This window comes from Poromitra crassiceps (genome assembly GCF_964638095.1).
Source record: "Poromitra crassiceps genome assembly, chromosome: 10".
NCBI lineage: Eukaryota > Metazoa > Chordata > Actinopteri > Beryciformes > Melamphaidae > Poromitra > Poromitra crassiceps.
Genome location: NC_139631.1, coordinates 53,718,583 through 53,746,082, shown reverse-complemented (window position 1 = coordinate 53,746,082; position 27,500 = coordinate 53,718,583). Strand labels below are relative to the sequence as shown.

Below are 27,500 nucleotides of genomic sequence, written 5' to 3'. Positions count from 1 at the left end.
AGGTGACATTATCATGGCACGCAGCGCCTTTTCCACACATCAAAAACCAGCAGAAAAACACTATGTGGACACATGCCCTAAGATGTCGTGTGATGTGATAAGCCAAGTGTGGTTGAAGTATCAGAGCAGACCTAAGCTGGAGGGCTTGATGAGGACGTCCAGCACATCGTAGAAAGGCAGAGACCTCATCTGCACATCGGGGTGGACAGGGGGGATGAGTGGGGCCTGCTGCTGGAGGTTCATGCTGACTTTAACCGCTTCACCAGCCAACAGCTCACAGGTGGGACTCCCTCCGACACACACCTGCACAGCAAAGCCAATTGGAGTAGTTTGGTGGGGAGGGCGTGTGGGTAGTTTCAGGGTCGGGGATGTAGGGATTGTGTATATTCGAATTATTTTTGTACTCTATTAACATGTAATTTTCTTACTAATCTTTCCATTTTCTATTTTATCATTGTATTTAACTGCCCGGGGACTACAGGTGGAAAACATCAATTTTGCTCAAACCGTGTACAATACGTCTCTCCTTGTTTAAGGTTAATGTTCTTTGTACATTGTCCCCATTCAAAAATAAAGAAATTCAATTCCGTTCACCTCAGTGTTCACTACAGTAAGCCCAGCCTCTGCAGAACAGAACAGGGACTTTGGGCTGGTCAAATCGGGGATCCTGTCTGTGATCCTGGGGTAGCGGCGGCGATACAGCTCCTGTATTTTGCTCTGGACGGCCAGACTGCAGCCGCTCTTCAGCAAATACAAAGCCCTCAGGAGGAGCTCATGTTTACGGCCACTTTTGTTGTGCCCGGCAAAGCCCAGTAACACTTGTAGCTCAGACACTCGGAAGCTTGATACCATGCTCTGGAAAACAGTGTTGACAAGCACACCAACACATCAGCCAACTGTAGGCTACAATTCTAACAAGGAGCTGAGTACTTCAGCCAACTATAAACCACAGCAAAAGCCCCAGGTGTCACACAAAGTTATCTTTTACTCCAAGCTTACGTTAAACTAATAGCAAACTTTAATTAATTAACTTTACTTTAATGATGACAAACAGTAACTATAAAGCTAATAAGCTATACATCAATAACAAAAAAGAATACTTAAGACAGTTTATAAGTAGGACTGGGCGATATGGTTGGAATCAATATCACAACAGTAGGATTTTTCTCAATATTAATATACAGTATATCACGCTTTGGTTCATGTATGCATAATCACATTAAATAATCAAATTAATGTTAATCTCATTGAAGCAAATGGTAATGTTAGGTGTGATGATAAACACAACAGAAATAGTCAAATAATATTCCTACCACATCTCATTTAATGAGTTTTTAAATAAAATGTGCATATCAATTTAGACAGCAGTGATGTGTGACAACATTAAAATATCTTCATAGTTCATATCATCACAATATGATTCCAATGAAAGATGATACAATTATCGCCCAGCCCTATTTAGAAGCCATAGGTTACATATTGTCTGTCAGGCAGAAACCCTGTATCTCAGAGAGTAACTGATACAAATGTGTCATTTTCATAATGATAATGTGGCCTAGTTTTGAAATAGGCATTATTATATTACTGCGATTCTAGTTTGATTGCACTCTTTCTTCAAGACAGTGGCAGAAAATGCCAGTCAATTGGAAAAAGAAAACTACACACAAACCAAAAAGCACAAGACTCAAGATCCAAGGTTTCTGCAGAACGCCGACATTAAAAAGATAATAAAGAAAACACTAATTTAATCTGTTTAAACCAGATTAACAAGAATAGTCTTAATAAAAATAAAAATAAAGACTTATGACAACTTTAATCAAACATTCACAATTTCATTTGCAAAGAAATGTCTGAAACTTCAACATTTTCCCATAAGAAAACCCATAGAAAAGTAAGGAAACCCAAACTGACCCTTCGTTATATGGTCCATGCTGGATTGTTCTTACGTATATCCTTTTTTTCCTTACAATTCCTTAACATATGTGACCGTTACTCATCTAAAATGTTGAGAATAATTTCAAGACCCATTAGATGAAAACATGGACAGCATGACAAAGCAGATGATGAGCAGTGAATCAGCACTTTCTTTGGGATGAGAGAAGACAGTTATGGTTATTGGCAACAAGCAAAAGCAACTTAAATAACAGTGAACACAAGCACATTAGGGTTGGAATGTTTTCCAGGTAAAGCTAAGTCATTATTACTATGTCAACATAAACAGCTTGACTACGTTAACGTTAAAGGTCGCTCCATTCAATTGAAATATTTGATGTTACTCTTATGGTCTATATACTGTATATGGGTGTGATGCATTTGAAGGATAAGAGGTGCCAGGTTTCAGGAGCAAGTTAAAGATAAAGTAGCCTATTCATGTTTTCTGTATTCATCACTATACTCGTGCAGTACTACTAGGGTCACATAGCCTTCCATAAGGCAATAGTTGTTACTTATAATTACGCATGGATTTTCTTTGTCTGATCCGTGAACTCAAATGCCTGACTGACAGACTCACAAGCCTCTGGTTTCTCCATGTAGAAAGACAGTTGCTATTCACAAACACTGACTGGAGTGATACTATATAACTGACCATCTGTTCAACTGGTTAACAACAAATCCACTTCTTATTCCGTGAGATGAGTTGTTTAGTAACGCCAGCTAACGTTAGCAGATGGCTAACGTAACTGGATAACGTTATGTAAAAAACACATCGTTACATCAATTTCCTCAAGTTTGCTTATCGCGCTGCAGTTATTAGAAGAGTCCAAACAAAGCAGTGTGGTTTCACCTAACGCACTCGTAACGAGTTAGCTAACGTTAGCTTAGCTTGCTCATATAACGTTAACGTTACGCGACTGGCCAGAGCTAACATTAGCATAAAGGCTAGCTAGCTTGCTAGCGATATGTAGTGAAAAGAGGCATTCCTGTGCAGAGATGCCCTAACGTTCTAACCCATCACCTCCACATGTATCGGGTCGCTACTGCTTGTCGTTAGCAGCTGTAGGGTTAACGGAGCTAAGCGACAGACTCGTTGTTTTTGTTTTGGCCTACCCGAAACTCCTCACACTCCGCCATCTTGTCGTCGCGGTCATCCCGCCCGGCTCCGGTGACGTCACACTACTTCCAGGTCAGACTGCAGACTGGTGGAGATGACCCCAGTGGCACCATCTAACTTTGCTTTTGAATGGCATCAACATAAGCGATAAGAAATGTGATAATAAACATATTCGTAAAACTTTTCAAAGTAAAAACAAAATCACCCCGAGGAAAGCTTTTTTTTGGAACATACCGTACATGGAAGAGATACACTGGGAAAAACATGGCTTCTACCTCACAAGTTTTCTTGTAAACACTAAAAAAGCAACAGGTTTTTAAAATATTACAGATACATATTTGATGTAACCCCTGAAGTCAATTGACTTGTGCTAATGTCACTTTGTCTGTCCTTATTTTTATTTATTTTATTCTAACATTCTGCCCAATTCTCAATCTACTTATGACTCTCTGTTCTTTCCCATTAGCCTCACTATTCCCCACCACCCCCACTTTATTTTGTATTTCATGCAAATGTCTCCCTTTTGTTGCACTATCCCACTGCTGTTGCCACTGTTATGGGACTATTTCCCTCCACACTATATTTCCCTCCACACTATAGGCTATATGCTTTTCCCTCCACACTATAGGCTATATGCTTTCCCCTCCACACTATAGACTATATGCTTTTCCCCCCACACTATAGGCTATATGCTTTTCCCTCCACACTATAGACTATATGCTTTCCCCTCCACACTATAGACTATATGCTTTTCCCCCCACACTATAGACTATATGCTTTTCCCTCCACACTATAGACTATATGCTTTCCCCTCCACACTATAGACTATATGCTTTTCCCTCCACACTATAGGCTATATGCTTTCCCCTCCACACTATAGACTATATGCTTTTCCCTCCACACTATAGGCTATATGCTTTCCCCCCCACACTATAGACTATATGCTTTTCCCCCCACACTAGGCTATATGCTTTCCCCTCCACACTATAGACTATATGCTTTTCCCTCCACACTATATTTCCCTCCACACTATAGGCTATATGCTTTTCCCTCCACACTATATTTCCCTCCACACTATAGACTATATGCTTTTCCCTCCACACTATATTTCCCTCCACACTATAGGCTATATGCTTTTCCCTCCACACTATATTTCCCTCCACACTATAGACTATAGGCTATGCTTTTCCCTCCACACTATATTTCCCTCCACACTATAGGCTATATGCTTTTCCCTCCACACTATAGGCTATATGCTTTCCCCTCCACACTATAGACTATATGCTTTTCCCCCCACACTAGGCTATATGCTTTCCCCTCCACACTATAGGCTATATGCTTTCCCCTCCACACTATAGACTATATGCTTTTCCCCCCACACTAGGCTATATGCTTTCCCCTCCACACTATAGGCTATATGCTTTCCCCTCCACACTATAGGCTATATGCTTTTCCCTCCACACTATAGGCTATATGCTTTCCCCTCCACACTATAGACTATATGCTTTTCCCCCCACACTAGGCTATATGCTTTCCCCTCCACACTATAGGCTATATGCTTTTCCCTCCACACTATATTTCCCTCCACACTATAGGCTATATGCTTTTCCCTCCACACTATATTTCCCTCCACACTATAGACTATAGGCTATGCTTTTCCCTCCACACTATATTTCCCTCCACACTATAGGCTATATGCTTTTCCCTCCACACTATAGGCTATATGCTTTTCCCTCCACACTATAGGCTATATGCTTTTCCCTCCACACTATAGGCTATATGCTTTTCCCTCCACACTATATTTCCCTCCACACTATAGGCTATATGCTTTTCCCTCCACACTATATTTCCCTCCACACTATAGGCTATATGCTTTTCCCTCCACACTATAGGCTATATGCTTTTCCCTCCACACTATAGGCTATATGCTTTTCCCTCCACACTATATTTCCCTCCACACTATAGGCTATATGCTTTTCCCTCCACACTATAGGCTATATGCTTTTCCCTCCACACTATATTTCCCTCCACACTATAGACTATATGCTTTTCCCTCCACACTATAGGCTATATGCTTCCCTCCACACTATATTTCCCTCCACACTATAGGCTATATGCTTCCCTCCACACTATAGGCTATATGCATTTCCCCCCACACTATAGACTATATGCTTTCCCCCCACACTATAGGCTATATGCTTTCCCCTCCACACTATAGACTATATGCTTTTCCCTCCACACTATAGACTATATGCTTTTCCCTCCACACTATAGACTATATGCTTTTCCCTCCACACTATAGACTATATGCTTTTCCCTCCACACTATAGGCTATATGCTTTTCCCTCCACACTATAGGCTATATGCTTTTCCCTCCACACTATAGGCTATATGCTTCCCTCCACACTATATTTCCCTCCACACTATAGGCTATATGCTTTTCCCTCCACACTATAGGCTATATGCATTTCCCTCCACACTATAGGCTATATGCTTTTCCCTCCACACTATAGGCTATATGCTTTTCCCTCCACACTATAGGCTATATGCTTCCCTCCACACTATATTTCCCTCCACACTATAGGCTATATGCTTTTCCCTCCACACTATAGGCTATATGCATTTCCCTCCACACTATAGGCTATATGCTTTTCCCTCCACACTATAGGCTATATGCTTTTCCCTCCACACTATAGGCTATATGTTCTTCCTCTCTGCTCTTTGAAAGTTTGACATCAATGTCCACCTGTTCTCTCCTGATCGCCTCCTTTGCTGCCTTGTCTGCTTTCTCATTACCTGAGATTCCTGTGTGTGCTGGTTGGTACCCACTTCAACGTAACACTTCTCCTCTGACTATCTAACCTTGAATTTAATTCAAGGTTAGATGGGCTAGATTAGACGTGCTGGTTACTAATAGTAAACAGCACGGAAGTATACTTGTCTTCTGGGTTTGTCAGGGGGAAAGTGAAGTGATGTCACTCAACTGGAAAAGTCATGCAATTGCTCGACTGTGATGTCATCAGGTAGTTGTGCTGTAGTCACCTAAGATAGTCACCTAAGAGGTCACATGAAAGTGATGTCACTCAGGCAGTTGGTGTGTGTGTGTGTGTGTGTGTGTGTGTGTGTGTGTGTGTGTGTGTGTGTGTGTGTGTGTGTGTGTGTGTGTGTGTGTGTGTGTGTGTGTCATCAGTTGCACGAGTTCTTTTCTTCTTTCTTAAGCATTTGTTCAAGGCTTGAACCCCGAGCTGGTATTGCCGCTTGCGGCTATATTTATTAGTGTTATTATTCTAAAGATGAATAGAAAGGGGGAATCAAAGGAAAACAGATCCAACATGGCGTCCGTAACAGTAGATATGCAGGGAAAGGGTATAGGTCTGTTGGAGGACAGGGGGAGGAGATTCAACAGCAGCTCGGTGCCTGAGGCTCTTTCCGATCGGGATCCACAAGAATCACAGGCAGCATGGGGCTGGTTCTGATCGGGATCCATGGAAATGACAGGATGTCGACGCTATCTGCCGGGTTTGATGGCAGCAAATCTCAGCTGAATTTGGCTTTGGAGAAATCCAGTTGTGGATGCTGAGTCATGAACTTTTTGAGAATGTCTTGTTTGTTCTGTTCTTCGGAGGAGGGCAGGCCCATCGATTTCTGCCTTTGGTCGTACATCATCTTCTCCACCAAGGCACGCGTCTCTCCGTCCAGGTCCGAGAGCTTTGAGTTTTCTGGGCAGATTTTCTTGATGTTGATTTCTAGATCTGTGGTAACCACCTTGTTCCACCACTCAATTTTATTGATCTTTTCCAAGTGGACGGTGACAATCTTTCCCTCCTCAATGAGCCACGTGCTTTCTTCCACCTTCACCTCGTTGTAGAGCTGGCCTTGGATGACCGGCGGGTGCCCCTTCAGGCCGACATTCAGGGTGCGCCGCTGGATGTCCACCACCACGTCTTTGCCCTTTATGCGGAACTTCACGTCAAAAGGCACCACCAGATCCAGTTCAGACAGGCTCTGTGTCCAGTTATAGTTGGGAAGGTCGGCTCCGTTGCCTGAGTTGGGCTTCAGCTTATCTTTGTCCTTCTCATCCTCCTCTCCCTCTGACTCAGACCCCTTCTCTTTGTCCGTCTCGTCTGGTGGGGTTTCTGCCTCCGTTTTCTCATCCTGTTTCTTTTTCTGCTCAAGTTCAGACTGAAGTTTCTCTGCTTCTTCATCAGTCAGTTCCCGGATTTGTGGCCCGTTTTCTTCTTTGTTTCTCCTCTCTTCCTCTGCCAGCTTCTTTTTCTTCTCCTTCTCCTGTCTGATCTGCTGTTCTCCGTGGGCCTTCAGCGCTTTCTCACTGTGGTGGTCGAAGGACTCCTTCACTAGCTTCTCTGGGGCACCTGCTTCTCCACCAGTGAAGAAGTCGGTTTTGCGGCGGAGGAAGCTGAAAAATGTGTTCACTAACTCTTGCACCCCTCCTCCATGTTGTTGCGCCATGATAAGCAACGGCCTGTCATACTTTTCTTCATCATCTCCCATATTGGTAGAGTAAGCAATGGTCAAATATCAGCAAAATATCAAATTTTCAAATGACTGCAACAATACACATCATCTAATAATAATGGCTCCCCCCCCCCCCCACTTATATAGCCTCAGCCGGGATGATTTATTACATCACTGATGATGTCACAATGTCTATGACTAGCATGTATAAGGTCTATGACATCAGTGATTTAGGACATCACTGATGATTTCACAATGTCTATGACATGGCCCCAGAACATTCCTTACCTTTAATAGTAAAATATTCACATAAAACTGGATTAGGTTGGACGTACAACACAGTACAGCGGCGTAGCATATTGGGTAGTCATGGCGGGGCGCGCACACACACACGCACGCACCCACACACACACACACACACACACACACACACACACACACACACACACACACACACACACACACACACACACACACACACACACCATAACCAACATGTGTTGGATTTTACAGTTGAATGAGTTACTTAGGCTATTGTATGGGGAACATACAGAGGTCGTAGAGCACGATATCAGAACCATGGACAGCGCTCTGACATCCGTAACAGACAGTCAAAGTAAGCATGCAGCACCTCAGAGCAGACGAGTCGACTTTTCTCTTTCACTGTGGTTCTGAAATGACCAATGACTTTACAAATTACAAAATACTGGTCTGAAAAATGTAGCTATTTCAAATACATATTTTGTATTTTGAAAATACATAAAATACATTTTATAAAAACTGATAAAGAGCTGCAACGATTAGTCAGTTCATCGATTCATTGCCAAATATTACATTTGCCTATTGTGATAATCTATTCATAATTTTGACCCATTTCTTTAAGGAAAAATGTCCTAATTCTCTGATTGCAGCTTCTCAAATGTGACATTTTCTGGTTTCTATTTAGATTCTTTAGATTGTGTACCCTCTACAGTTCAAGGCTAGCCTACAAAAAGACGTCATCCCTGTAGTAGCCTACTCTAGGGTGTAGTCGGACAGAGTATGAAGACTGGACTATCCAAAATGAATAATTTCATTGAGGTATTAAAAGCAGCCAGGCCTATAAAAGTCTGCTCCACTCCAATAACTGGCAATGGGGTCGGATGATACCCTAAAACATCCATGGATGATACGCACCATAGACTAACAAATGAGTGATGGGCATAAAATGGAAAAAGAATGAATGGAAGTGAAGTATTGATTGGGACAACTGAAGTTCTGATCCAAAGTTCCTTTCATGTGTGTCAGATCAGATGTCAAATACGACAATTCAGCTGTTCAGGGTAACTTTAATGCATGGAATGATTAGAAACCTGATTAAAACGTTTAAATCTGTGTTTAAACCTGTAACCTGTTAAAACGTGTGAGTTTAAACCTGAATGAACAAAACGATATGATTAAACCTGTATGTTTACAACTGTGCTTAGTTTTTCTGGAGCTTGGAGCTGCCTGCTAGCAGGAGCAAAACGTAAGCTAGTCGCCGCGCGGTGCATTCTGGGAACACACAGTAGTTTCAAGATGGCGGCGAGCAGGAGGCTGCACAAGGTAAACCTCCCGAATCTCCTTATCTTCATGTCTCTAGTAACACGGGAAGACGGATGGCTGGCTAGAGGACTGACATGGTCTTCAGTTACTTTCCTGTTAGAGATATGATGTCGTCTGGAGACACTTTAGTTGTAGCGTTATGTTTGTTTAGTAGTGATCCGGCTCAAAGCGAGAAGTCACTCCTCACTGCTAAGCTAGCTACCAAGCTAACCACATATCTGGCAGCGAAGCACCGGCACATTAGGCCAGAGAGAGTCCAGTCTCAGGCTGCTGAAGACGATCAGGGAATTCATGTTAATGTTCCGTTAGCTAGCCCACACTTAGCCCCACCACTGTCCACTGAGCCCACGAAGCAAGCTAACAGCTAGCTAACACGAGACCGTCAACTTTACGGTCGCATTTCCATTGCATTATGGTAGTTAGCTAACCAGCTAGCCTCAGATGTTAGCTGCGGTACTGCTAACTAGCCACCGGCAACTCAACGAGCTGCTTTGGGACGGGCTGGGTGGGGATGAACTCATGTGAATCAGCGGCTAATGTTACTAAATGTTCATGTTAGACTTCCAGTGCTCAGCTAATTGGCGTTGTTAATTGTTAGAATGTGACACCGTAATCCTGTTATGATCTTTAAAGTAACGTTAACTGTTGAGAAACGTGATTTCATCGAATAGTGACAGTAAATTGAACTAACGTTAGTTTGTCAGCTAATGAGACGTTTTGGGAGTTGACTGCCATCTGTAACATTAGCATAGATGAGTTCCCCAAAAACGAAAGTAAGAGGAGAGGAGGGCAGCTAGGCGGAAGGAGAGAGCAGCTCCGGGCTGTAAGAGCGCTGTTACCCCTGGACTTTGTCACCTCTGTCATACACACTGTCACCTCTTTCTCTCCCAGGAACTTGAAGAGATTCGCAAGTCTGGAATGAAAAACTTCAGAAACATTCAAGTCGATGAATCAAACATATTGACATGGCAAGGGCTCATTGTTCCTGTAAGTTACATTTGGGTTAACACTTTATTGCTTTACCACTCTTAACAATGTGCCCTTCTATATATCTCGTTCCTCCTGCTAACCACTACCCTCCTTTCCAGGACAACCCTCCTTATGACAAGGGTGCGTTCAGGATTGAAATAATTTTTCCTGCCGAGTACCCCTTCAAGCCTCCCAAGATCACATTCAAGACAAAGATCTATCATCCCAACATCGATGAGAAGGGGCAGGTGTGCCTGCCCGTTATCAGTGCAGAGAACTGGAAGCCCGCCACCAAAACTGACCAAGGTGGGTGTGTTGGTGTGTTTGAGGCCCCTTGTAGCCGAGTTGGCTGTATGACTGATGCTAGACTTTCACTTTTGATATTAAGCCTTACGAGTCTGTCAGTAACAACCCTCAGTAACACAAATTAATTTCTGCATTTCTCACAATATTTCCATTCGATGGTTGAACATCGTATGAAGTAATTTTAATGTTTGTTTTTTCTGTTAACAAATACTTTAATTTGACCCGTCAAATTTCAAACATCTGTAGAGATTTATTTTCGGCAAGTACGACACATTTCTTCTCTTTGGTGCATCCTTAAAGCAGCTACGAGCAAGATTTTCAATTGTTATTAAACAAAATTAAACTAAATTTAATATCGATGCCTCACATCTTACCTCTAATAGTAGACGAAACCAATGCCGAGTAGTCTCGCTTGAACGCCGAGTGAATCGGCCAGTGTTGTCTTGAAGATTAGTCTGTCTGCGGCCGGGGCAGATCAGGAAGTCAAATGAAACGGTTTGCGGCAGCCACTTCGGCCATAACCACAAAATAACAAAATAACTTCCAAACAAACTGTTAGAATATAACGAGAGATGTTCGCGAGAGTAGCAAGCCCCTGGATGTAGCAAGCATGGCGTTCTCCTTGTTTATGGTCTGTTGCTAGGCAGAGCGAAACGGTTGAAGGCAGGCAGCTGCCGTAAACCGTTTTGTTTCACTTCCTGGTCTATCCGGCCCGCCGGAAGACAGACACAGGCTCTATAATCATCAAGAGAGCAATCTCCGATTCACACGGCTTTGGTCTCAGCTACTATTATAGGTAAGATGTGATGCATCGATATTACCAGTTTAGACTGTTTAATAACAATCGAAAATCTTGCTCGTAGCTGCTTTAAATGACATGACCTCAGTGAGTGACTCAAAGGCAAAGACTGCTGTGTCACGTCAGGATTTTTATGGTGTATTCACACCTGTCTCATTTGGAGCAGTTATTCCGAAACAGGGAGCGTTTACCCCCTTGGTGTGGTTTGTTTGGGTACGTGTGAACACGGGACAAAACAAGCAGCCGAGATCGCTAAGAAACTGGTGGTGTCTCGGTCCGATTCCAAACAAACTCTGGAGCGGTTCGTTTGTGGTGAGAACGTGATCCGACCTCAATCTGACACAATTGCAGTAAACAGTGCGTGTTTTTGGATAAACCAGCTCCCGTAGCCACTGTGCGTAATGGCCTGAGAACAAGCATTTTTATCCATTAAAAACATCTTCATTCTTCAGATCCTGTTATGGCAACTCAAAACTAGCGTTTGCATGGATGAACGTTTTGGGATTTTTTTTCCCGTGATTGCAATTAGGGAGGTCAGTTTTCAGTTAATTTTACTTTCGATTAACTGACACCCTTAACCAGTTAATAACCGGTTATTTAAAAAACAAGAAGACGTGAAATAAGACAGCTGGCACGTGTCTTCAGTCCAGTGTTTCAAACGGCATATGCAACCATTATTTTAGTGTGTGCTGCGAGTCCGATACGGCATGCTTTAAACACTACTAGGGGTGTCACCGTGTACACGTGTAACCGGATAGTAATTCATATCCGTTTAGAAAAATCAATAACCGACTACCCATCTTTTTTTGTCCTTTTAAATCACGTTTTCAAATAAAGTTTTGACAATGATTTTACTGTTTTGGACTCGCAATCATTAATTTCTCATAAAAAAATAACCCGCTTAGAGGTGATAATGCTGCCTGTAAGCTACAGATCATAACTTTAACGTTGCACGTAATGGACGCATGGCCCATGTGACCGTGGCGGTCTCAATGTAACGTTAATAAAGTGGACGAGACCTTGCGGGGAAACCAACGAGGGACAATTTTGTGACTCAAAAACTCACAAGATCGTTCCAGAAGTACCTGCAACTGTAATGACAGCGAATGTTGCCGCTACTTCCGCTCTGGACCAGACAACAAGTGAAAGATGGAGTGAAAGAGTTGCAATTAGTGCCTCCTGAGCAGGTTTATTTTAAAATTTCATTTATTTTCATGATTTAATCTTAAATTTTTCCATTCTCCACCACCAAGTACCTCATGTACTTCCCAGTTTGGGAACCACTGTCTACTAACTCAGTCCATTTATAGGCATGCCCAATAGCTTACATCATGCCCACTATCCTACATCATGCCCACTATCCTACATCATGCCCACTAGTAGGGATGCATCGATTATAAATTTTGATGTACGATTATAGTCTGAGAAAAAACCACGATTATCACGGTTTCACGATTATTGTTATGGACGTATAAAAATCACATGAGCATTCTTTAAATAGAGGTTTTATTGTATTTCCCCCACAATCTTAACAGTTGCTGCCTTCGGATTAAAAAAAGAAGAAAGAAAGGGCAGATGTACTCAGCAAAGATGGATGATTTAATATCCCATGGCTCTGACCTAATCAAATCTAACTGACATCACTATTGTGAACATAAAACAAACAACATTTCTGATATATGATTGTTTTAGTAAAGTGTATCACTCAATAGTCAATACAAAAAATATTTTATTATTATTTTATAGAAGCGAAAGTCTATAGCTGCTTAGTCTGCAGAAAAAACACAAAAGGCATAGTAACTTAGACTCTTATTGGCATGTTACTGGCAACTAAATGGGCCGTCTGAATTTTGCATTGGGGTCAGTTCTATTGAAGTGATGATGGGGCAGGCATGGAAAGCCTCACTATAAGCCATCATGTGTCGTTTCACTTTTTACTGGAAAATGCTCCCTCTAGATTAAAGAAAGGACACTCTGTGGTGTTGACTGGTGTTTGTTATGTAAATGTGCGCATGTTTTCGTTGTCTCAGTCAGATCATGACTGCCAAGCAGCTAGCTACGTTAGCTTCACGTTATTAGGCCTACATGTACCGTTAGCGGGTTGCTTTTGGAGTTGACACAAACCCTTGATGTTTCTTTTTGTGTAAAGCATGAGGATCTCTATGGTTTACGCCAGCTCTGGGAGCATGAAGTGCTTTAAATGCGGGGATGTTTGGTCACAACGAGCTTGAGGACCGCTGCCTGTTGAACTATGTACGCTAGGCCATGGCCAGCTAGCTAACATTAGCCACAACAGCTAACGTTAACGTCATTGACTGTATGTTAACGATAAACAAATCCGCTGCCTCCTCCCCATGTTTGGTTTAACGTAACACCAGCTCAGACTTTCCCCTAATCTCAGAAACCTTGCGGGACATGTATTGCAACATTTATTTTGGTGCTGGCGTCCATGGCTAGGCTACCGACTGACTACTACTGGGAGACATGGCAGCTGCCTGTGTTTGGTGCCTCCGCTAAATAGTCCGTGCGGGAAACAAAGCGAGAGAGACAGGTTCTTCACGGGAGTTTTAAACTGACGAACTGTTGTGAAACAAAACACTCGGTGTAGCGGAGCCTCTGCGGTTATATAACCGTGACGTTTTAAATCGTGGTTAATAGTCAAACCGGTTAACCCCTGCATCCCTACCCACTAGCCTACATCGTGCCCACTAGCCTGCTGGCTGCAGCTGAAGTAATGTTAGCTGTTAGCAAAGTAGTACTATGCCGCTGGACACATGCCAGGGAAGTGCAGCTTCAACAATATGTGGTGTTTCAAAGATAAGTACCAATGATGGCTCAGGAAAGACAGACAAGATGCACTAAATGCAAACTGTGCTGTAAAATGCTGCGCGCAATGTGGAGCCACGAGAGCGCAGCCGCTGTTGCATGCAGCACAGCACAGTTCCCATCAGTGAGTTTATTGACATCCACCGACGCTAGCGTTTCCTTACCACAGCAACGAAACACAAGTTTAGCTAGCGTTCCCTTACCACAGCAAAGAAACACACGTTTAGCTAGCGTTCCCTCACCACGTGAGCAGATCTGTCTGTCATTTGCCCAAAACCTCCAAACCTCCCAATTCGCCAACTGGCTACCCCCAACACGTCTGCAGATCTCTGGCCGTATAACCCGGAACTGTCATAAACTGAACAATCCCCTCACCAAAACACGCCGCCATCAGAACACTCCCATACCATATCTGACTAGACTCCTGAACCAACATATTATCCCATAACATGTCCTGTTGATTTAGTTTGCTTTTGTCTATGCCTGAAGTCCTATTTTAGTTATGTGCTGTTTTGAATTTTAACTTGTTTCGATGTCTGCTTTTTAACCTGTAAATTGGTAATTAATTCAGCCTACGGACTGCTATATGCCAATAAAGTACTACTACTACAGCAAAGAAACACAAGTTTAGCTAGCGTTCCCTTACCACAGCAAAGAAACACACATTTAGCTAGCGTTCCCTTACCACAGCAAAGAAACACACGTTTAGCTAGCGTTCCCTTACCACACCAAAGAAACACAAGTTTAGCTAGCGTTCCCTTACCACAGCAAAGAAACACGTTTAGCTAGCGTTCCCTTACCACAGCAAAGAAACACACGTTTAGCTAGCGTTCCCTTACCACAGCAAAGAAACACAAGTTTAGCTAGCGTTCCCTTACCACAGCAAAGAAACACACGTTTAGCTAGCGTTCCCTTACCACAGCAACGAAACACAAGTTTAGCTAGCGTTCCCTTACCACAGCAAAGAAACACACGTTTAGCTAGCGTTCCCTTACCACAGCAAAGAAACACAAGTTTAGCTAGCGTTCCCTTACCACAGCAAAGAAACACACGTTTAGCTAGCGTTCCCTTACCACAGCAAAGAAACACAAGTTTAGCTAGCGTTCTCTTACCACAGCAAAGAAACACAAGTTTAGCTAGCGTTCCCTTACCACAGCAACAAAACACAAGTTTAGCTAGCGTTCCCTTACCACAGCTTACCAGACTGTTCTATTATTTGCCTTTACCCACTTAATGTTAGTCATTATATTCACATTAATGATGATTATCAAAAATCTCATTGTGTAAATATATTTTGTACGAGTCCATATTGCCCAGCCCAACTTAGAACTGAACATTTAGCCCACTTTGTAGAAAATACAGAGATATATCATGTATCGCCATTCAGCCTAAAAATACGGAGATATGATTTTTGGTCCATATCGCCCAGCCCTACTCAAGATCTTTGTTGTAACGTGTTTTAGTACTAATTGACCGTGTTGGTCTTTCCAATTATTCTTATGTTAGCAGTTACATGACATAGAATGCCATTAATACTGACTTTTTCATGTATACACCAAGACTTTACAAAATGTTTGGTCATGGAAAATTAGGTTTAAAGTCATGGAAAAGTCATGGAAATCCATTGGTCAAAAAGATAAGATAAGATATAATTTTAATGTCCGCATAGGGACATTTGCGCTGGCCTCCGTCCTGCAGTTGCACAGTAGATAAAATCACACATAGTACATAGTAGAAAGTAAAGCATCTTAAAAAAGCACATGGTATCCAAACAACAAAAATGGGCGGCTGTGGCTCAGGACGTAGAGCGCGTCGTCCACCAACCACAAGGTCGGTGGTTTGATCCCCGGCTCCTCCAGTCCGCCTGTGTAGGGCTGGCACGCATCAGAAAACACACGGTTCGGATCGCATGACGGATTTTGAGCCACGGATCACAGATTTTTCGGATCAGCAAAAAAAATTAAAATAAAATAAAATCTCAGATTTTTTCTCTTAAAATTAGATTTTCGATTCGATTTTTTAATACTATTATACTTCTCTAACCATTTGTTGCCCTGCACAGCTCAAAAAATATTTTTTTCTCATAAGTGACACAATTTATGCTTTTACTCTGAAGGCAGAACAACCAAACTTCCTGTTTTTGCATGGCGCTGCTATCCTAACTTCCTGGCTGTTGCTTGCTAACCTGCAGTCACTTGACACGGGTATGTGGGTAACTGCATAGTAGGACAATATCAACAGACGGGGTGAGTCTGGAAACATAACGCTGCAGCTACTTAACGTTAAAAGCTACTCGGTGTTGTTTTGTTGTTCTGTGTCCTAAAGCCTTTTTCATGCCACAATGCCGACACCGTAGCGGTTCTGTCCACCACTCTTCTTCCGTCGTCATATTTGACAGGGAAGCCAAAATGCTCCCATACAGCTGATTTAAATGATGCGGGAGGCTTTTCACATTCAGCTGCTTGTTTGCTCGTACTTGCGCTCGCCATGACGATGCCTGTCTGTGTCTGGCTGCGCTGCAGGCGTTCTCATACACTAGCGTTACGTTAAATGCAACGAGGGGGGGGGGCTCCACGGACGTTCCGAACCGCGTTCCGAACCATTGGGGCAGCCCTAGTGGGGTGTATGAACCCTGTACTACATGCTAGAGGAGGGGTACTCAGTTGGTTGTAATGTGCAACCTCACCGCCAGGGTTGTTAAGTTTTTCCTTTGTGTGTTCCTTTGTGTGTGTGTGTGTGTGTGTGTGTGTGTGTGTGTGTGTGTGTGTTTTGCAGTAATTCAGTCCCTCATCGCGCTGGTGAACGACCCCCAGCCGGAGCATCCTCTGAGGGCAGACCTAGCAGAAGAATACTCAAAGGACCGTAAAAAATTCTTTAAGAATGCCGAGGAGTTTACAAAGAAACACGGAGAAAAGCGGCCCACGGACTGATCACCTGACGAGCGCGTAGCCCTCTCTCTCTCTCTCTCTCTCTCTCCCTCCTATCTCACCTGCCCAACCAAATATCCATCTTCCTCCTGCCTTCTCGCTCCACCTGTACCCACCCCCCTTCCACCCCCCCCCCCCCCCCCCCCCCCCCCCCCCCCTGGCACTGGTCCTCCTCCCGGCCTGGCCCAGGAGCATTACCAGCTGAAGTCAGGCCGTGGCAGCCCCTTCCAGGACTCTGTGGATCGGACAGGTTCCTCCTCCTCAGGCCTCAGAGCTCCAGGCCGTCACTAACTTTCCACTCTTTTTTTCTTCAAGTAAAAAAAGACAAAAAGTTAAGGGAACATCATGTTCAGACAGAGAACTAAAAGAGTTAGAGATGAAATACTCAAATAATGTCATGTATTAATCGTCTTGTTTGCTTTTCCTAAACATTTATTGATTTAGTAGGCCTCTCACTTACACCTATTTTTTTTTTTTCTCACAGAGATTTAATTTTTTCGCAGTGGTTGGTTATCCCCTTTCCTTTTTCTTTTTGCCCCATCACTAGTCTGCCATACTGGATGAAAAGAAAAGGTCTTCTTGCAGCAAACTTAACAGCCAGCAGAAGATGTTAGCTAGGCCCTGGAGGTGACGTGATGTTAGCTAGGACCTGGAGGTGACGTGCTCTGCTTCTGGACTCGCACTGTATTCTGTCTGTGGATCAAGCCCTCTCACATCTCCTCCCCCCAGTTTGTAACCTACTGAGCAGAAACCAACACAAAATGGCCGCCTATAGAGCCTACATAATTATGACACTGTTATGCATTATATCATCGACAAAGTGAAACCTTTGTTCTTCTTGTGCGATTGGTTGAAGAGATGGGTTTGAATGTTCCCCAACACTCCAAACATAGATGAGCAAACCTCGGGCAGATTTACAAGACTTGAGTTTCTCGTGCCAAATTGAACGGCACTGTCCCTGAGCGTTCTGAGACGTATTTTAGCTGGTTTTTGCAATGGGGAGAAGTTCTAGCCGGTCTCTGCCCCCTAGTGTTAAAATACTTTCTTTTAGTGTTAAAATACTTTTTTTTTGGCATGAGTAAGTAGGAATTATGATTTTCTGTTTCCTTGAACACATTTTTAGCTTTCTCCACTTTAAATTATTTTGATTGGCACTTGGCACATAACCCGGCAAAGCGGGAAGACCCCATTTGGTTTAATTTGAGCCTTCCACGCATGCTGCTTCTCCCACAAATTGGGCACCCCGATAGAAATCCCTGTAGCACAGGAACACATGATCTAACAGAGCCCTTTACCACACTTAAAGACATAACCCGGTGCCTGTCACTGTCAGGGGGGGAGGGGGAAGCTGGAGAAGCATCCAGTCAACTGGAAAGAAGAGAAGCTCCCGTGCAGAGGTGGGCCTTGAACCAAGCACCTTGAAGGCAGCTGGGAGAGGGCTGGCTGCCCAGGGATGTGTCAGGACATGGCAAGGGCCTGGAGCCAAAACCCCACGTGTAACAGCTATATGATCTGCTCCCAATATTGTTTCATAATAAAGATGGCTAACCATTTGGCCTCACTGTCTGCCTGCTGGTCAACTGGGTGTGTGTGGTGGTGCTCGTTTGACTTTGTTGCTTTTGATTGGACACGGCTCTTGCCACTAGAGGGTGCACAAGTAAAAAATAATTTGCATCTTCACATACTGTACGAGAGGAGTGCATATTGCCATCTGTGTGAGAGGTTCTTCAGAGTAGGCCTATAGCAGTGAGTGCATCTACAATAGAATAAAAGCAGCTTTTATAATGGAATTCTCAGTGTAAGACCAACACAATGGATTGTATTTGAGCTAACAACCAATTATTTGGAGATTATTTTTAAGTGAACCCCCTACATATTTTGCACATTGTTTATTATATCATGTTCTAATTAAAATAAATGAGCACTCACAACATGCTTTCACTAAATGTAACATTTATAGTTTATATGAATTCAAACAATTGACAGTTCCAGGAACGAGGCCATGGTAGAATCCTGCTGCTCAGACCTTTATTGACCTTGCTTACAATCGAGGGAAGTGCGTGAGTAGAAAGTGGAGTATGACCAAGTCAACAAACTGTGTTTGAACGTCCCTGTGTTCCTTATCAACTGGTCTTGGAGAGGTGGAGTGGACTTCCTGGTTTTCCTGCTGGGAGAGGCCTAGGAGATGTGATTACTGTACATTCCCCCCATGGCCGCGGCTCAACACTGTAGCACTTCACCAGGTTTCCCGCACATTTTCACCGATCAAATTTCAAAACTTTTCAAAGATCCAAAATAGAATTTCCATGTAATGTGATGGCGATGACTCTGAATCAATACCAGAAATTATGACAGTGGACAAATAGGACACACCTCTTTATATGGCATTTGAGTGCTTTAGAGCAGTGGTTCTCAACTGGTCGCAACCTCATTTTCAGAATTTTGCCTAACTTTGTAGCATCATTTAGCCCCTTCGCAACCAGCTAGCATGGCATGTTGGTACCAATGGATGCCTTAGGTCTTCTAGTATCATATGGTACCTTCAGTATCTTCACTCTGGCTTTCAAAATGAGCCTCTGAAAGACAGTCATTTTGGCCACAAACGCCAGCATCCTCAATGAGTCGATTTTTCCCCCTCATGCACACGACACATCTGCGACCCACTCAAAACGGCCCTGTGACCCGACCCACCAGTTGAGAAACACTGCTTTAGAGTTGCTGCATAACATTACATGGAAGCTATTGAAATAAAAACATGCATTTTCCATAAAAATATTAAAATACAAAAAACTAAAATCCAACACCACATATTGTTACATCATATTTTCAAAAACTTTCAAGGCCTTGATTTGCAAGCGTTAAACATCACGTTTATTTAGGCTACTACATATTAGGTGGCAGTTTTTGGATTTGCTAGCCATTGAGTTATGCTTAATCCTCACAACATTCCAAGTATTGCCATTGCATAAATAGTGTTTTAAGACACATTTTAAGAAAAATATAAAGATTTCTAAAAAAAAAATGGCTTGACCCAGACAACATGCACAAAACATAACATACAGTACGTATTGTTAAAATGCTTTTAAAACATACTGGAGCATCCACTTTTGGGACGCACCATTTTGGCAGATAACTTCAGATGTAAGTGCTTGTGCTTGGTTAGCTACATTGACCTGAGATCATTGGAAAATCAACCTTCATGAAGTAAAGGAGCTCTCATACATAGAAAACCCAACAAGCTTAATCTGCAGTGAAACATTTTGAGGCATTCCATTCCAGAAAATATCATCCTTTCCAGTATTTTCAGAATTACAATTTGTCATAGGTAGGTATGATCTCCAAAGACTTGGATCAGTCTAAGCCAGAGGTTTTCAAAGTGGGAGGCGGGCCTCCCCAGGGAGGCTCCAAACAGTTTCAGTGAATACAAATGAGAAAATATGACATTAAGTTAGGAGATCGCAGAATGAATAGCCTAAATGTGTGTGATTTGGTTAAAGAGATAGTTCACACATTGGGGAAGTATTGGGGAATTTGTCCACAAGTTTTGTCTGAGCGGAGGCCCAGAGCCTCAGACTTTGGAAAGCCCTGAGTCTAAGCAATATGAGGGATCTGAACCCAGTATTGGTCACTATATTGCTTAGAGACGTATATTTAAACATGAATACAGATATAGCAGGGCTGCTAGTGGTGGTATTTTAGCAATGTAAAAAATGTGACCGCTTAGAAATGAGAGTTCCATGCTTCAGTAGAAAAAAGGCACCCTGCATGTGGTACTCTGAAGAGGCGTCACTAGAACTTGTGCCTGGGGCAAGGTGTGGGGCAAGGTGTCACTTGAGAATGTTCGTATACCGACTTCCCCGCATTATCATTCATTTCTCACCTGTGCGAGCAGGAATATGAAACGCATGGAACAAGTCAAGCTGCTGGTTCATTGTGATGATGAATGAGATCCGGGTGTGCGCCTCCTTTACAGAAGTCGGGTGATATTATGGAGAAGACAACCTGAGACAACGGAGGAGCATCTTACTAACATATTGTAGCATGTGCGTTGATGCGGTCGGACATGGCCATAGTTTCACTATTGTGAAGTAGCAGCAATACGGAGCTAGTAGGCTAGGCCCGAACATCCCAATACAATTCTCTGTACACGTGTAAGAAACCCTCTAGCAGCCATGTTGGAGGTCCTCTTAGCTTAACTTGTAACTTGAGAAATACAACCAGCTGTCTCAACAGAACTCGATAGACATGATGGTTTATGTCTGTGCTGTTTTCCAGTGTGAACTGTTCCGTTCAACAGGGAGTGTGTTTATATGCACACAATAATCAGATCACTGAGAATAATCAGGTATTTGGCAATAATCTGGTTTAGGCGTTTACAATACTCTTTAAGTAAGTAGCGTGAACTCGCCTCTTGGTGCGTGAGTGGACATTGAGATTGAGCCGTGCACTGAATCAAAGTGATGATTCCGCAGAACACTAAGATCAGGTAACTTCATAAATCATATCATGATCGCTTTATTAGTGAGCATGTAAACGCAGTGTTGAGATGTCATCTTTAGATAATGTCAGTAAATCACATTTGATTGACACACTAGTCAATGCTTCTAGTTAGTGATAGTAGTTTTGGAGACTAAGAGTCAAGACAGCGTACTGTGTCCCAGTATTTGGAAAGTACACTTTTGGAAAATAAATTACGTTATCAGACCATTCGCTTTTACTCATGATGGTACGTACACCTTTGCTATATTTTTCAGGTACCTTATTTTAGGCGTGTTCAGCCAATTCTCAAATGGACCTCCATGATGGTGCCAGATGTTACTTGTGGGTTTGTGCAGCGTATAGGTACAGACCTACGGTATGTGTGAGGTTTGTCAAAGGTCCTTAAAAGCACAGAGCTGCACTCTCTCCCGGCTGTAGAGGTTCAGGAGTGAGGGGTCTGTGAGGACGCTCAGCTCGTGCTGCCTGTCGGCTGACTGGGAGAAGTCGTCGGGTCCCTCTCCACAGCCGCCTATCTGGGGCTGGCTGGGGTAGCCTGGGTGGACCATCAGCTCTGCAGTGACCACAGGCTGCTGGGGTCTGGACGCGCCGGAGGTAGTGGCTGGAGGCCCTGCTGGTAGAGCATGGCTCAGGGCTCTTTTTAGGTTGGAGATGGACATGTTCTGGCCGATGGTGGTAAGTCCTAGGTAAACGTCTGGCCACCTGCGGAAAGAGTAACAGTTTGAGCAGGGTTTAGATCTAGACCAGTGGTTCTCAACTAAGGATGCAATCATGTAACGATAATGAAATTTCACAGTACGGTATGGTACAGTACTATCTACCGGTATTTCACGGTACCCCCCTCCCCCCTTATTAAACTTACTATGGCCCAACTAAAATATTGCTTTATTGAACGAACTGGAACTGGAACTGAAACGAATATTATAATTTTACACAAAGGGGAATATGAATAAAGCAATGACGTACTTTGACATCGTTGAATTGTTATGTTATAAAATGTTATGGACAAATGTGTTCCCATATCCGCTCCTCATCTAGCATTAGCATTAGCATTAGGTGGGGAAAATATGGCTAACAAACAGTAGGTGTAGGAACATGACTGTCCATAACTCTGTCTCATAGAACTGTACTTTTGTTCATCTGGAGAATGCACTACAATGTACTTACACAGTGGGGGGAAAGGTATGCATACAAGCTAAAACAAACAAGGACACTGAGTTGACAGAGGTACCAGAAACAAACTGCCATCTGCTTGGTTTCATACATCGGGGACGAGATGAGTGTTTGAGGGGGAAGTGCTCCAACTGGGCTAACGAGATATCACTTCCTGCCCTACGGCTGTCACAGCATGATGTCACAGGATGATGTCACAGCATGATCATATCACTGTGTTTGTGTCTTCTTATCACGTGATCACCATGTTGTGATCACGACTGCATCAGCCGCTCACCCATAACCGCTCTGATGACCCTGTCATACTCTACTCTGATGACTCTGTCATACTCTGATGACACTGTCATACTCTGATGACTCTGTCATACTCTGATGACACTGCCATACTCTGATGACCCTGTCATACTCTGATGACACTGCCATACTCTGATGACCCTGTCATACTCTGATGACACTGTCATACTCTGATGACTCTGTCATACTCTGATGACACTGCCATACTCTGATGACCCTGTCATACTCTGATGACACTGCCATACTCTGATGACCCTGTCATACTCTGATGACACTGTCATACTCTGATGACTCTGTCATACTCTGATTACACTGTCATACTCTGATGACTCTGTCATACTCTGATGACACTGCCATACTCTGATGACCCTGTCATACTCTGATGACCCTGTCATACTCTACTCTGATGACCCTGTCATACTCTGATGACCCTGTCATACTCTGATGACCCTGTCATACTCTGATGACTCTGTCATACTCTACTCTGATGATACTGTCATACTCTGATGACACTGTCATACTCTGATGACTCTGTCATACTCTACTCTGATGACACTGTCATACTCTGATGACACTGTCATACTCTGATGACTCTGTCATACTCTGATGACTCTGTCATACTCTGATGACACTGTCATACTCTACTCTGATGACACTGTCATACTCTGATGACCCTGTCATACTCTGATGACACTGTCATACTCTGATGACCCTGCCATACTCTGATGACTCTGTCATACTCTGATGACCCTGTCATACTCTGATGACTCTGTCATACTCTGATGACCCTGTCATACTCTGATGACACTGTCATACTCTGATGACCCTGTCATACTCTGATGACCCTGTCATACTCTGATGACCCTGTCATACTCTGATGACCCTGTCATACTCTGATGACCCTGCCATACTCTGATGACCCTGTCATACTCTGATGACCCTGTCATACTCTGATGACCCTGTCATACTCTGATGACCCTGTCATACTCTGATGATTCTGTCATACTCTGATGACCCTGTCATACTCTGATACCCCCAACACTGGCAGTATCTACTATGTGCCCCCCAACACCGGCAGTATCTACTATGTGCCCCCCAACACCGGCAGTAACTATGTGCCCCCCAACACCGGCAGTATCGTGAGATACAATTCCGCCCATCGCCCAAGCCTATTCCACAGTGGTGTTTTTGGCTGGTTTCTTGACACAGAAAAGGTGTGAGTGCACAGACACACAGACCTGATTCCGTGACGTGACGTGTGTGTGTGTGTGTGTGTGTGTGTGTGTGTGTGTGTGTGTGTGTGGGGTGGGGTGGGGTTGTGAGTGCACAGACACACAGACCTGATTCTGTGGCGTGTGTGTGTGTGTGTGTGTGTGTGTGTGTGTGTGTGTGTGTGTGTGTGTGTGTGTGTGTGTGTGTTGCATGTGTGTGGGGTGGGGTGGGGTTGTGTGTGTGTGTTTGCATGTGTGTGGGGTGGGGTGGGGTTGTGTGTGTGTGTGTGTGTGTTTGCATGTGTGTGGGGTGGGGTGGGGTTGTGTGTGTGTGTTTGCATGTGTGTGGGGTGGGGTGGGGTTGTGTGTGTGTGTTTGCATGTGTGTGGGGTGGGGTGGGGTTGTGAGTGTGTGTGTGTTTGCATGTGTGTGGGGTGGGGTGGGGTTGTGTGTGTGTGTTTGCATGTGTGTGGGGTGGGGTGGGGTTGTGTGTGTGTGTTTGCATGTGTGTGGGGTGGGGTGGGGTTGTGAGTGTGTGTGTGTTTGCATGTGTGTGGGGTGGGGTGGGGTTGTGAGTGTGTGTGTGTTTGCATGTGTGTGGGGTGGGGTGGGGTTGTGAGTGTGTGTGTGTTTGCATGTGTGTGGGGTGGGGTGGGGTTGTGAGTGTGTGTGTGTTTGCATGTGTGTGGGGTGGGGTGGGGTTGTGAGTGTGTGTGTGTTTGCATGTGTGTGGGGTGGGGTGGGGTTGTGAGTGTGTGTGTGTTTGCATGTGTGTGGGGTGGGGTGGGGTTGTGAGTGTGTGTGTGTTTGCATGTGTGTGGGGTGGGGTGGGGTTGTGAGTGTGTGTGTGTTTGCATGTGTGTGGGGTGGGGTGGGGTTGTGAGTGTGTGTGTGTTTGCATGTGTGTGGGGTGGGGTGGGGTTGTGAGTGCGCAGACAGACACACAGACCTGATTCCGTGGCGTGTGAACACAGGGATGGAGGCGAGCGCGTCCTTCTCCACCTGCGTGTAGAAGCCTCGGAGATGCTCGGGCAGCCACGGGCAGCTGTGTAAGCCCGGCTCCACTGGAACACGAGTGTATGGAATACACAGGTCTGACAGCACCTGGGCAAACACCTCGCGCACCTCTGCAACACAGACACAGTCAGGACACCTTGTGTTAGGGATCATTCACTTCTAGGTGCACGTTCAACCATTTTTAATGCACGATGTTGCCTCCGTAAGGTGCATGGTCATTTGCCAACAATTAGTTGTTCAACAAAAGTTTTTCACAAGCCCTAAACTGTGTTTACGTAACACCTGGGAAACCGACATCAGCTTCTCATGCAATGGAAACGTTGTTCAGTGCTCCAGTAAACAGAACCAACCTTGGATACGAGTCGACAACGGGAGGAAATCTAGTCCCGTCAGCTCATAGAACCCTTTGGCTCAGAGCCAGAAAGCTAACCTTATGCTAGCAAGTTTCAAAGTCAATAACATTGTGTACGGTTGACAATCAGTGTATGCCATCTCTTGCCCCTGCCCGCTCTGGTATATCGGGAAGACCTTGCGTCCGTTACGCACACGGATCACGGAGCACAAGAGCGCGCTCCGGCGCCAGGACACCAAGGCCCCTATCGTGGATCACTTTATGCGACACGACCATAGTGTTTCAGACCTCCGCTTCTGGGCCATAGACATTGTCAAACCCCACCCGAGGGGTGGCGACCTAGACAGGACGCTTCTCCAGCGCGAAGCGCACTGGATCCACAGGCTGGATACCTCCGCTCCTAACGGACTCAATGAGGAGCTGGACCTTGCATGCTTTATTTAGGGAGATCTTGAAGTCTGTAGTATTGGAATGCCTACTGTTATGCTATATTTATATTTATATTATTCATTAATTAGATGCATTACTCTGTGTGATTCTTACATCATATCCTTGCGTGATTTTGCTGATATGTTTGGCATTAACATCAACATGATAGGACCTGTATTTTCCTACAGCATTATTGATGTGACATGTAGCCTATTTTTGCATTAGTATTTTTGTAATATATCATCATGTATGAATCTCTGCTAGTTCTGTCTACCCTAGTAGAGCAGACCATTTCCTCTGACGTCAGGGCTCTGCCCCCTTCACGTCACTCCACACTACCTGTGCCACGTAGGCTATGTTCTCTATTTAACCTGGTGCGGTGGCCGACGCCCTCCCATACAGCCTGATGAAAACCAACGGTTGAAACGCGTTGCGTTTGTGCCTTGCCCGTATCACCTATTTGAAGATGTACACTGTTTGTTAACTGTGAAGTACGCAGGTACAAATTACTTCTTATTAAATTGATTTACCTTTAAAACTCTAAGCAGCTCATTTTTTGCTTTGATATTATAGTTGCCTGCTGAGTTGCTTTGGTCCACACCTTTTTGTGCGTTCCTACGGTTGACAATCAGTAAATATAATTGACAGCATGTTTAACAACACGACTAGCTAGCCATCCAGCATACGATCCTCCCCAAATCAATATCAAGATTTTCACGAAGAATTAGATCTGTTGGCCTGAAGTAGCGAGTTGAATTAAGGTTATGAGTCTATTTTTCTTTTCTCTTTTTTTCTACAACAGGGCTTCACTAATTTGCCAGCAACATAATACAGCCAGCAGCACAAAATGGAAATGATAAGAGGAAGAAACGACAATAGTTATTATTAGGTAGATGAATAGGCAGTTAAGTAGGCTACAGCAGGTGAATGAAAGTTCCTTCAGGTGACTCAAATTTAAAAAAGCACCATACTATTATGATTTAATTTCAACGACTGAATCATCTAATCTCTACTGAGTACTGGACACTTGATGCAGTTCTAATTCAAACTCATTAGAGATTTAACTTGGACTGTTTTCACAACGGGGGCCTCTGTCAGATTGGATGCAACTCTACTAAGCTGGCAAGCATGTTTTATTGGAGAGTTAACAGTAGAGAGAGGTTAGGGCTAAGAGTTAACAGTAGAGAGAGGTTAGAGCTAAGAGTTAACAGTAGAGAGAGGTTAGAGCTAAGAGTTAACAGTAGAGAGAGGTTAGGGCTAAGAGTGAACAGTAGAGAGAGGTTAGGGCTAAGAGTTAACAGTAGAGAGAGGTTAGAGCTATAGTGGGGCTCAAAACAGCACCTATAGGTCGCTTCCGGAAAGAAGCGCCAAAATTGGCACAAATACTCCTTGTGGACTGTTATTTTGATAAAAGTAACTGGCCACGCAGAAATTTTATTTTTTTCCAAGATGGCCGCCATTTCCAGCCTGAAAACACTATTTTGGGGGCAACTTTGGGTAGAATTTTCCAATATGAATGATCTTGTTATCAAACCATACATTTATGACCACAGAGAAGCCAGATTTATTCCATGAAAACTTCAAAATG

The 27,500-nt window shown here is 43.8% G+C and overlaps 3 protein-coding genes and 1 pseudogene across 5 annotated transcripts in view; 1 reads left to right on the top strand and 3 right to left on the bottom strand.

Annotated features, from left to right (window-relative positions):
• Window positions 1-3,084, bottom strand: part of pias2 (protein inhibitor of activated STAT, 2) — a 22,272-nt gene extending 19,188 nt beyond the window's left edge. For both annotated transcript variants that reach the window (XM_083644188.1, XM_083644189.1), the window contains exons 1-4: window positions 3,049-3,084; window positions 1,912-1,997; window positions 595-855; window positions 132-303 (exon numbers count right to left, since the gene is read on the bottom strand). In XM_083644188.1, the coding sequence (XP_083500314.1) occupies window positions 132-303; window positions 595-852 (430 nt within the window). In that variant the 5' untranslated portion in view covers window positions 853-855; window positions 1,912-1,997; window positions 3,049-3,084. The remainder of the gene's footprint in view (window positions 1-131; window positions 304-594; window positions 856-1,911; window positions 1,998-3,048) is intronic.
• A 3,505-nt stretch (window positions 3,085-6,589) lies between these two features.
• On the bottom strand, window positions 6,590-7,564 carry LOC310783865 (nuclear migration protein nudC pseudogene; annotated as a pseudogene). The gene has a single exon. The product of its transcript is annotated as a nuclear migration protein nudC pseudogene (transcript).
• A 1,488-nt stretch (window positions 7,565-9,052) lies between these two features.
• Window positions 9,053-18,505, top strand: ube2l3b (ubiquitin-conjugating enzyme E2L 3b). The gene is made up of 4 exons (XM_083644517.1): window positions 9,053-9,112; window positions 10,004-10,099; window positions 10,201-10,387; window positions 16,788-18,505. Exons 1-4 carry the CDS (start codon window positions 9,086-9,088, stop codon window positions 16,940-16,942), a joined length of 465 nt encoding a protein of 154 aa, XP_083500643.1. The 5' UTR covers window positions 9,053-9,085; the 3' UTR covers window positions 16,943-18,505.
• A 480-nt stretch (window positions 18,506-18,985) lies between these two features.
• Window positions 18,986-27,500, bottom strand: part of ydjc (YdjC chitooligosaccharide deacetylase homolog) — a 24,106-nt gene continuing 15,591 nt past the window's right edge. Inside the window, exons 5-6 of the mRNA XM_083644246.1 lie at window positions 25,064-25,241; window positions 18,986-22,138 (exon numbers count right to left, since the gene is read on the bottom strand). Of these exons, the coding sequence (XP_083500372.1) occupies window positions 21,811-22,138; window positions 25,064-25,241 (506 nt within the window). The 3' untranslated portion in view covers window positions 18,986-21,810. The remainder of the gene's footprint in view (window positions 22,139-25,063; window positions 25,242-27,500) is intronic.

What these genes read in the sequence shown, in the direction of transcription:
- ube2l3b (XM_083644517.1), top strand. Translation starts at nt 9,086, where the DNA reads ATGGCGGCGAGCAGGAGGCTGCACAAG. An exon ending in CGAGCAGGAGGCTGCACAAG is followed by an intron (nt 9,113 to 10,003) that starts GTAAACCTCCCG and finishes TTTCTCTCCCAG; the next exon opens with GAACTTGAAGAGATTCGCAA. An exon ending in CGCCACCAAAACTGACCAAG is followed by an intron (nt 10,388 to 16,787) that starts GTGGGTGTGTTG and finishes TGTGTTTTGCAG; the next exon opens with TAATTCAGTCCCTCATCGCG.